This window comes from Alligator sinensis, unplaced genomic scaffold (genome assembly GCF_000455745.1).
Source record: "Alligator sinensis unplaced genomic scaffold, ASM45574v1 scaffold1907_1, whole genome shotgun sequence".
Classification (NCBI taxonomy): Eukaryota; Metazoa; Chordata; order Crocodylia; family Alligatoridae; genus Alligator; species Alligator sinensis.
The window spans coordinates 120772-132239 of record NW_005843160.1 but is presented as its reverse complement, the minus strand read 5'-3'; the positions used below and the strand labels follow the sequence as shown (position 1 = coordinate 132239).

The window sequence follows — 11468 nt, the reverse complement described above, 5'->3', positions numbered from 1 at the left end:
AGGGATGAGCATTTTAAAAGCAATTTAACTTTCATACTAGCCTAGTCCTTCCCCCACCTCTCTAAACACCTGGGTGTCAGGGCTTCAGAATATATTCAAGATAACTCCTCTTTCCTGCAGTGCCACTGTATTGATTTCAGACAGCTGTATTATCTGTGTTGAGTATCCTCAAAGGGGCCCCTCACCCAAGATGGGTTGTTCCGTACCACAGCAAGGCTTAGAAAGGCAGGAGAGAAACCTAAGTGAATTGTGCATGCAGTAAGCTGTGGGGGTCGAGAAGAAATCGCCCTGTGGAGTCCCCGCAGGTTTGTGTCTACAGCTCACCTGTCAAATCCTTAGTCAGCTGGCACTAACTGGTCACCTTGTCTGGAATCCGTCTGGAGAAGCCGAGTCCTTAAAAGGCTACCACGCTACGGTACACATCAGAGTTTGTTGCTGCGCATTACTTGCACATGTAGACGTGCCCGGAGACTACACATGAAAGACTTACCATGGCCCAGGAGCAAAGTGAGGCACACAAACTTCAACTTGGTGTCCTGTGTTGCAGGCTCTACAAAGGCAACCACTGGATATTTATAGTGAAAAACTAAATTGACCCAAAGCCAGGAGTGGGGATGGTTGCAACAGAAAGCCATGCCGCAACAAGATAAGGTCTCTTTCCTACCCTTGGCAAGATATTATTCAGTACGTGTGATGCATTGGGTGGCTTTGAGGAAAGAGAAGTGTCTTTCCTGTTTAAAAGTGATGACCTAGAACTAAGGGTCAGCAACCTTTCATGGCTGTGGGCCAGCATGACCCAGCTTGACTCTAAGGCAGGCTGGTGCTAAGATCTGGCTGTGGCCACTTCTCCCTGCTACAGCAAGGGGAGAGCCCCCACCAGCAGATGCCCACCAGAGGTCTGACCAGGTCTGCAGGCCAGATCCAATGGCTTTACATGCCTTCGGCTGCCAGCCCCTGACCTATAACATTTCATGTCTTATAAGGAATAATTGACACCACGTGCTACTATAATGGGGCCACCACTGGACTTTAAAGGTGGGGGGAGAAAGATGCTCCTCAAAGGAAAGGAGGGATGCTTTTTCCCTAAGGAACCACAGAGCAGATGTTTACTGTGAAGCCTCTAAGGCTTGCACTGGACCTTCATGTTAATGTTTCAGTAAAGAAGGACATCTCCAGCCGTGTGCAGAGTGAAACATATGGAGCTCAAAACATCTCTTTTAGGAAAGCAGATCTGAGCTGTCCCTTCCAGCCTGGAAAATGTCCATGGAGGCTGAGAGTTTCAGACCTGGTGATTAGATGGTGCTTGTGCCCAGCCTCAAAATGTTCCAGGGAAAGGCCGGCTGTTGCGATGTTATCTTGATGTCTGAGGGTGAAGCTGAAGTCCAATTCATGTGTACTTATTCATGGTCTCTGGAGCTTTTGGTAGGAGTATGTGGCCTATCACACTTGCAGGACTCCTGTCACCGCTCTGTAGGTGCCCACGTTGGACAGGATGATACTGCCTTCACTGGGAAGCCCTGCAGGAATCTTGTAGATCACCAGATTTCTTTGCTGTCTGAGATCCGCGACTCCAGATGAACGAGAAGGCAAATTATTGATGTTCCTTTGAAAATAATAATTGTGTGAGCAGCTCTCGTCCTTCCCCGTAAGTGGACGAGACCATCTCATAACCCCGCCGTCAAGCCAGGGATATGAAAACTAGATCAAAAGCCTCTCCTGTTTCAGAACTAATCGCAAATGTACTTAGGCCTCAAGTGCAATACTTGGGTCTCTTTCCTGGCTCAGGTTTTCAAAGGCTTTGGCCATGTATAAAACTTGGATGGTGACAGAGGGCAGGACTTTCCAGAGCACAAAGTGTTTGGGGGGCCTTGGGCTCTCTTCTCCAAAGCAGTCACTCAGCTTAGGAGCTAAAGTCCCATGGACTTTCAAAGACCACTAAGCTCCTATACAGCATAAGCCCCTTTTGCAGATAGGGCTGAGGCGTCCAAATCATTTAGTTGTGTCTGAAACATCCTCCATGAGCCCATCTCTGATTCCGTCTTCTGGCAAGTCGTGGGTGGTGAAGCTCACTGGATGACACAGCAGGCTACTTCTGTGCGCCTCCATGCAGTATAACCAGAGGCTTCACATGAGATGAACCTCAAGGGGCCACAGACATCCCTCCAGAGGGACCATCCATCTACTGGGAAGCACCGAGGGACCTGGATGTCAGTGGGAGCAGGTGTTTGCTCTCTTGCTAGCTTGAATCCTGCTGACTAATGTTGATTGGCAGGGAAAATGTGTAGGTTAGTTTAATTATTTATAGGCTATTAAGTAACATTTCAGCAATAGCAGTACCTAATGTGTACTCCTGGCATGGCATCACATGACATCCAAAATCATAGAAAGCATTTAATTTTTTTAATTCATTTCTCCATTTCTTTATTGACATGGGAACTGGAAACACTTTGGTCTCGACAATAAAAGAAGGTATGTTTGTCTGTATTAAGCAGCAGGTATCTTTAATAAGTCTTCAATTGTGAAAAGATTTAACATTTAAAGTGGGACTGCCATAGTCTGACATGTCAGTCATGACATTAGGATGACTTCTGTAACCTCCGGTATGATGTAAAGAGGAAGAGAAATAGTTTAAAAAATAAATCTCAAAGCCAACTTTAAAAAATGTTAAGGAAAAGAGCAATTGACTTTTTGTGAAAATTCTATTTCTGAAGAAACTGGAAAAAAAATATTGGGATTATTTGTAGATCAGAATAAGTCCCTTTCAAAAAGTAGACATTTCCCTCAAACAAGAAATGCCACATTAGGACCAGCTGCACTCCAAATTTCCACCAAAGGCAGTGTGTGGAGAAGAGGATCCACTGTCTTCTTCCAGCTTGTATTCCTGTTGGTTCATGGGTGAGGTTTCTAGCCTGCTAAACAGCGGCAGCTGTGTTAGGCTCTGCAAAAATATTCAGTTTGGGCTGTTCACTGAGAGCTTCAGAAGGAAAACTCGCCCCATTTCACCTGTGCTGAGGGTTTTCTTGATAACAGGCATCAGGCATGAAGCCTGAGGAAACTGGTTTTAAGAACGATCCAGTGCAAAGGAGTATTCAAATGGAGAGAGAAACCCATTGGAGAACTTGGATCCATTCACTTACGTGCGCTGGGAAGACCCAACAGAGTGACACCCAACATGTGAAATGCCTCTTGAAGGCTCTGTGCCCTCCCAGGGTGTTTAAACACCTCCCGTCCTGAGAACTTGAGAAGTAAAAGGCGAGTTGGCGTGCAGAGAGGAAAGGCAATGAACGTGATGGGATGATATTGTGCTATTGCCCTGCTCAAGTGAGGCAGGAGTGCTTTGGGCGAGCTTAGACTTGATGGGGCCCCTTATTCTCTGTTTCTTGTGCCCGCTCCTTTTGAGTGCCCGCTGCTGCAGGCTGGCAGAGTCTCTGGAGCCCACTTTGGGGATATCATTAAAGCACTGAGCATCCCTAGCCCATGCCGCACCCTGGGGCTGCACCCTTCATCCTACACCCTATGTCAAGAGCAGAGAAAGGAGGTGCCGCATGGGAGGTGAGAAATAAAGCATAAGTGCTAAGGCGTGCCTGACTCACAGCAGTTTGCACAGGGCATTAGCCTGTGTCCCTCAATAAGATGCTTTACAACATAGGACCCAAATCATTTCCCTTCCCCTCCTGACTGCTAATAAGAGAGATCAATAGAGTGGGGGAGAGCTGTGGATGCATCAGAAAGGATGGGCTGAAGCCTGGGGTGGGAGAGAGACAGGGCTCTTGAAGCCCACCAGAGAATTGTCTGGTCTGTATGTGTTCCCCTAGGTGAGTGCCCGGCGGCGGATGGATAAGGCAAGACAGGCTGGGATCTGGTGGATGTGGGACTGTGTTAATCCCAGCCATTGCTTCTGTCAAAGAGGTGCACAGCCAGGGCAGGGTTACTACATCTTTGCGGCAGCAGTAGTTGCCCTGGAGCATTTCCAAAGGTGTGCTGGGGTTACACCCAACTGCGGGCAGTAATAGGGGTGTCAGCATGGCTGTTTGGACACGTTTCCCCTTGTTGCTGTACTTGCAGCTTATCCGGACTCCCCAGGGACAATCGCACTGCTCTTTTAAACACAGGATTGAAAGGAAGGAGCAGACTTTGACTCCAGCGCAGAACAGCCCCTTTGTCGCCACCTTTTTTCCCAGCTTGTAACCACCAACTTCCTTTGTTTGGTTGCCAAATGGAGACCCCAGGAAACGAAGATGTGGTTTAGCAAGCACAGGTCACAAGGCAAGCTGGTGAATGTGTTGCACTGTGCTGAACAGAAAGATCCCTTCTGGGGCCTGAAGTTACAAGCTGGTGAAGCAGGAGATCCTTTGATTTTTGCCTCCCCCAGAGACCAAGCCTGAGGCTGAGCAATTGCCACGTGTGGGCAGGATTGCTCATGTGACGGAGTATCCTTGCTTGTTTCTCTCCCCCTTATTTTAATTCTGCCTGAATCCTGAACTGAACTATATAAAGAGGAACAGTGGGTTCTTCAAACCAGAGACCAGGAGGCACACTGTGCTACCTAACCAGGCACAAAGGCCTGCTGAAATCAGTGAGAGCTGGGCACTGAAATACCTTTGAAAATCTAAGCCACTTTTTTTTTTTTTTAAATCTGTTTCGATGGTGCTAGTGAGTAGCGTGGTGTCAGATGCACTTCCAGCACCAGTTAGAGCCAAGGAAGATGATAATGAGAAGGTTTATTAGGCTTTCATGAGATTACACACAAAGTTGTGAACCAGACTCCTCAGTTTTGAACCATTTTCTGTTGGGATAAAAAGAGCAAAATGTTAATTATTTTTCATAAACCACATTTTCTCAGTAACAGAAAATAAACAGTCCCAGTGGAGTTCCCATTGCAAACACCCTTTTTGGATGCATCCGGAGCTCTCCTGTGCTCAAGGGGTACACCAAAGTCTGTTGGTGAGCCTGATCCAAATGCCCTGCAGTGTTGGGGAAGGTCTAGAAGCCAGATCTAAATCCATGCTTAGTGGCTTAGGCCCTTCTCTTCCCGTTCCCCATTTCCTTCCTCCATTGCTTAATGAGAACCGAAGTGCATTGTCACCAACAGAGACTCTCCAGCTGCATTCGATGTTACATATCGCATCATCTTTATCCCTTTTCCCAATATACTCCCTAAAATCCTTCCTCCCCTTTCACCGCCACTCAGGCTGTAGTGGTTCTTAACCTGCTCTAGGCATGGTTTGATACAAAGCAATGACACGAGAACTTGAGCCGTCAATGCTCTTGAGAGTCAAGACACTTCATTTGGTGTTTAAGTGAGAACTTGGGTGTCTTAGTTTTAGTTCTTGTTTTTTAAATCATTTACATGGGCAAATTGAAACCTCAGTGTTTGTAGACTGGCAGCAAGACTGTGTGGGGCACAGATATGAGAGCCAGAGCTGCTTCCAAGCTCAAATCTCGATACCAACTTCCCCGGAGTGATCACTGACCCCTTCCCTAATTCCTTCATACCCGGAGCTCTGGCCTAGAGCCCTAAGGAGGGTATCTGGAAGGGAAGGAAAGGGAAACCAAGGAACGGCAGGTCTGGGATGGATAAACTGGGTGTGCTTTTCCATACGGAACTACAAACCACTTGGTGTTCAACAGCCAGAACTTTGCTTTAGCATACAGACACCAACCTCGTTTATCCACTCGATGTAGGCAGACACACGCGTGAAGACAGTCGGCTTCTTAAGAGTGTTGCAGCCCCAACCGGATCCAAAGCTCACAATGCCAGACACCTCCCACGCGTCACCAGGATGGCAATTCAAGGGGCCTCCAGAATCCCCCTGCATATAAAATGTGCAGCCCTTTAGTGCATTAACAGTCCTGGCTCATGGACTGGGCTTTCTTGAGTGATGGGTTTGGTACAGCACAGGATGCAGGAACATTTACTCCTTTCTTTGCCTAGTGCCCTGGACCTCTTCATCCCCTTGTGTCCAGCTGAGAGCAGCCCATGGTCTCAGTCCCAAAGTGCCTGCACCCCAGCTTGAAGCTCTTCAGCTTTCCCCTAAGCTCTCACCCTTTCGTCTTGTCTAGGGATGCCAGAGGTGCTGAATCTCACTCCGCATAGGGTGCAGATTATTCCCTATATCTCACTGCAATGACGGAGTAGGCCGTGAGCTCTCCAAAGCCAATTATTTCCTAACTTGGAGGACTCCTTTGTTTGACTGTTCATAGTGAGACTACAAATTCACCAGCTCCCCAGTGTGAGCCCTCCAGCACTTTCCCTAGTTCCCATCTCTCCCTGGATCACCATCCCTGGACAGCAGTGAGAAGCACAGTGTTACCGCCCACCTTCCTCACACACTTACGTTACACCCAGAAACGACTCCGTCTCCTCCTGCACAGACCATGGTCGTCTTGACGGTGCTGCCCCACCAGTCTGGCAGAGTGCACGTGGCGTGGTCCACGATGGGCAGCAAGGCCTGCTGGAGGATGTCAGCAATGGGGCCGTTGGCTGTAAAATGGAGGAGAGGGTCCATCAGGAGGGTTTTACACAGGTGAACGGCACACTTGGAAGATGTCTTGAGATGTGTGAGGTCATATCCTATGATTTTAGCTCTTATGTGGTGCTCTTTATAGGGCAAGCTCCGAGTGCTGTACAGAGCAGATTGCCTTTTACAAGTGGGAAAATCAAGTCACAGAAAGAGGAAGGGACTTGGCAGGGACATCCTGCAGATCAGTGGCAGAGACAGGAATAGAGTCACTGTCTCCTGAGTCCTGATCATTGTTCCCTCTACTAGGCTACGCTGCCTCAAGGGAACATCATGTGGACCGGCTAATGGCAATTAGGCAAGATGGCAATATAGAAAAGGCACAAGAGACAAAGACAGCTCTCACAGAGGCTGCCCTTCTTACTCCAGAGACGCCCCCATCCAGTGACATAGCAGGGGAAGCCTTGGGACAGAAGCTCGCCCGCTGGCGGCAGGCAGGCAGGCTGGATCGTTTCACTCGGTACAACGTGCTCAGCCAGTTTGATCAGGGCAATGTCATTGCTGAAACACAAAGGGGAAAGGGGGAGGTTAAGAAAAATCATCCAGTCCCAAGCCTGTGACATTGCATTGCGTTCGTCACCAATAAACAGAGAGTCAGATCCCGTTCACTATGGGATTCGCTATGACATGACCCTTTGTTCTCCCTCCTGATTCCCTAAGACAGTGGTTTTTCAACCTTTTTAGTCTCAAGGTGCCTATTAAACTCTACGGTGTCCTTGGAAAAGGCCAGCTCTTGGCTTTCACTCGTTTCTTGACTATGGACATAGAATGAAGAAATTCATCTGTCGCAAAAAGCTCAGAAAGACCACAGCAGGTCCGACTGTTTTGGCCACTGTGGATTTGTACTGTTTTTGGAGTGTATCTTGTCAATCGTGGGTATGTGTTTCCATGCCTAATGGTGCTGATAACCTGTGGCACACTTAAAAGGAGATCACGGCACTGACTCATTACCCTAAGGAAACAGACAGCCTGGCTCTGAGACAAAGCTGGCTTGAGAAGACCGGGGAGAGGCGAGATTGTGGATCACTGCATAGATCATGCTTCTCTTCAATCATTTCTCAGATACACTGTGTCTTTCCAAATGGCAGCTTTCCCCAGTCCAGTTTTCAGAACCAGACCTTAATCGGAGTGGGTTTAGGGGCAAACAAAGAACCTAAAGCCAGAGCTGGTGGATCAGATCCAGGCCTTGTACATAGGGTCAAGAAAGAGGAGGCGCTACAGGTCCACCTCTCGCCCGCTTCCCCGGTGCTTTAGGATCAGGTGATTTACATGATCAGGACGGGGTTCCACTTCTCATGGACGATGATCTTCTCCACACCAGCAGCCACGGAGCCGGGCTCTTCTTCCTTCAGGTTCTGTTTCCCCAGGACGACTTGGTACTTTCTGCTGTTGCTGTGAACCGACAGAGCAGAAGAAAACATGGACACACTTACAAGGCTCTTGATTTCCTCCACGTTCCTCCTATGCTTCAAGGTCTAAACCCAGCTCCATGAGGCCACTGACAAAAGTTTGACAAAGCAGCTCCATTAGTTCATAGCAGGAGGCTGTTTCTACCACCCGATCACAACAATTGCACTCTTTGGCCTCTACACCTATTTCCAGGAGGCCGTCAAAAAAAAAAAAAGGGCCAAACTTTCTGAATCCTCTCTGAAGGGCTCTAGCCTTGTTTTTCTAATGAGATTTCAGCTTCTTGTTTGTGCTGTTGAATCTCCTGGGCTCTCCTCTGCTTTGGTTACCTGATGCAGTGGGCTGCAGTCAAGACCCAGTTGGTAGCAATGAGAGTCCCACCACATGTGTGAGCCCAGACCCCGTTCTTGTCATACTGGAGGGAAATCTGGAATTTAAAGATGTAAGGACATTAGCTGGGCTTTAACCTGTGTTCCCAAAAGCAAAGCCTAAGCACCAGTCTCATGCAGGGATAACGCTGTTTCTTTACCTGCCAAGGCCAGCTGTGGGGTCTGGCATCTTCGCCTCCTACGACTCGGGCAATGTTAGGCGCATAGTAAGGCTTGCCACAACCGTAGGCTGGGGAATGTATCACAAAGAAGAAATGAGCATTGTGAAAGTACTATAAATGACACACTGGTGGGCTGGGCCTATGCTGGTTTGATTAGAGAGGTGCAAGACATACAACTGTTAGGTTGGGGTAGAGTCTGTCACGTGCATACAGTGTGCTATGATGGATCTCCACGAGTTGTGGGTTGGACTGCATGACCCCCTAAGGCCCCTTCCAACCCTCATTTTCTATGATTCTAAGTTAGCTTCTCAAAATCAGCCATCTAATGCTAAGGATCAGGTACCCATATGGCACCTGGCACTGACTCAGCACCTCTGGAGAGGCCAAGCTCTGAATGGACCACGGCAAATGAATTTCTGCTTCACGCGGAGTGCGTCTACACATTCAATTAATGCGCCTGAATTTGCTGCACAGAAAATTCAGGCTCATTAAAGCACTCCCTGGCACACATCTACACATGCGTCCCTATTGGGAGCAAATTGAGCCAGCCAGGAGCAGCCCACTCCAGGGCTGTTTCTGCCCTGCTCTGCCCCCCTGCAGTACCCAGAGGAGCTCCAAGTTCCCCCAGGTGCCAGCTCCGGGCTAGCAGGGGGCACGAGGGCTTAGCCCTGAGCTCCAGAGAGTAGCGGGGAGTGTCCTGGCTGGACTGGCAGCTGCCTCCCAGCCACATGGAGTTGGGACCAGTCCTGATCTCTATGTGGTTAGGAAAGCTGTCCCAGCTGCTGGGCAGCTGCCTCTCAGCCACACAGATCGATAGATCCGGATCTCTATGTGGCTGGCAGGCAGCATCCCACTGAGCCGGCACCCCCTGTGGCCCCCTGCTGCCTTAGCTGATCAGGAGTAATTTGGTCCCCATCAGTGTGTACGTGTGCAGTACAGTGCATCAGTTAGTATCTACAGGTTAGTATCTACAGGTACTTGAAAATGGTGCCTTAGACTAATATACTGTGCAGTAATTGCTGCACATGTGTAGATGGTGACGCTTTACTGCGCATTAGATTAGTCTAATGCGCAATAAAGCATCTCATGTAGATGCATCCATAGGGTAGTATTGCCTGTGCAGATGGAACAGGCTCCAGTACTGTCATCTGGAAGCAAAAACTTGAGTTCATGCCTCCTCATTCCCCAGACTTCCTAGACTGCCCTTTTCCTCTTTTCAGAACGCTCCTATTCAAACAGTGTGGACATCGTCCATGAAAGACTTACCGTAGCCCAGGAGCAGGGTGAGGCACATGAACTGGAGCATGGTGACTGGTGTTGTAGGCTCAACAAAGGCGACCGCGCGGTATTTATAGTGCAAAACTAGCTTGACCCAAAGCCAGGCGCGCAGGGATGTTTGCAATGGAAAACATTGCTGTGAGATAAAGCCTCGGTCCTAACCTTGGCAAGTTATCATTCAACAAACATGATGCACTGGTGTTCTTGAGGAAACAGAGATGTTTCTCCTTTCCAGAATTGATTACCTAGAACAATTTAGATTTGGAGGGATAATTACATCCACTTGTTCTTGTAATGGGGCCACCCGTGGAATTTAAAGGGATGGGAATAATGATGTTCCTCGAGGGGAAGATAGGAATATTTTTTTCCATGAGGCATCTCCAAGCAAACCTTTACCATGTCACCTCAGACATGTGCACTGATCAGGTAGGACCTGTGCAGAGTGAAATGTTAATTCAGCCCTCTTTGGAAAGCAAAGGGTTTAGGTGTCCTGGGAGTTTCAAACCTGGTGATTAGCTGGAACCTGAGGTTGGTTACGTGTAACTGTTCCTGGGAAAAGGCACCTGTTGCATGGTTATCTCAAAGTTTGAAGGTGAAGCTGAAGTCCAGGTCGTTCACGGTTGCTACATTCCCTTGGTGCTGTTAGCAGGAGCACATGGCCCTGTTGTACTTGCAGAACTGTTCGTTGCACCTTCTCGTATTGTGCAGCTGTCAGCTGCTGAACATTTGGGTTGCTTCAGCATGGAGGTGGCTGTGCCTCTGCAGAGGGATAATAGGATGGCCAGTAGCCTGAGAGCATCTTAAGCTATGGACACACATTGATTTGGAGCCATTTCAAGGGGGAAGGAGGAACTCTTGCTCCAAACCACACAGCAGCTTTTACGTTCTAACAGTCATGTATCCGCTGGGGACTGTTCCAGTGCAGCAAAACTGCTGCAACTCTAACCCTGGATGAAGCAGCATGGAAACTGGAGCAATTTTCCTGTATTGGTGGCACTTCCAGGTTGTGTTAGACCTTGAACTTGTTAGACCCTTGAACTTGCTGTACTTGAAATGTCCATCCCCTCTGAGAGGTTCTGGAGAGCAGGCTTGGATCTGTTTTGATGCCACACTATGTTTTGATATAGCATAACTTTGTGATTGTGGTCTCCAGGGTTGGCAACCTCCAACCCAGGGCTTGGTGCTGGAGAAGTCCAGGGTCTTGCTTTTTTCTCTTCTCTGCTGGACAGCTCTCCAGCTCCTCTCCAGCCCATGACATTTCTAGCTGCTCACCCTTCCTTCACCACTTCCTCCCCCTGTCTAGCTGTTTCAAGTCAAAAGAGGCACCGACTGGCCAGATCTTTCACTTTCCCATGAATTATCCCAATACCTGCTCTTCTCATTTCTTCTGGGCTTAGGTAATGAGATGGCTTTTGTACATGCATCATCAAACCCGTTAGCTTGAACCCTGTTTTCTGCACAGTGCTAGGCAGTGCTGGATGTAGATCACAATCTGAGGTTCAGTATTCCTCATTAACCTCACCCATCCTTACTAATAAAGGAGATGTTTAGAAGAAGTGTCCCCCAGTTCTTCACTGCTGCTGGCACTGTGATGTTTCACAACATGCAGGAAATTCATCTGCTATGCTGCATGGTTGCAGTGGGGGCTGCTGGGCACACCTGATTCATTTCCGACCTCTCCCTGAAAGCACCGTCGTCTTGCAGCTGTTCCA

At 48.5% G+C, this 11468-nt stretch overlaps 1 protein-coding gene across 1 annotated transcript; it reads right to left on the bottom strand.

The window, feature by feature from the left end:
• Positions 1-4728: 4728 nt before the first annotated feature.
• LOC102386635 (chymotrypsin-C-like) lies at positions 4729-9784 on the bottom strand. Its single transcript, XM_006037689.2, has 8 exons — positions 9745-9784; positions 8458-8546; positions 8258-8355; positions 7791-7913; positions 6886-7022; positions 6339-6484; positions 5664-5813; positions 4729-4786 (listed from the first exon to the last, which is right to left on the bottom strand). Exons 1-8 carry the CDS (start codon positions 9782-9784, stop codon positions 4769-4771), a joined length of 801 nt encoding a protein of 266 aa, XP_006037751.2. The 3' UTR covers positions 4729-4768.
• Between the last annotated feature and the right edge of the window lie 1684 nt (positions 9785-11468).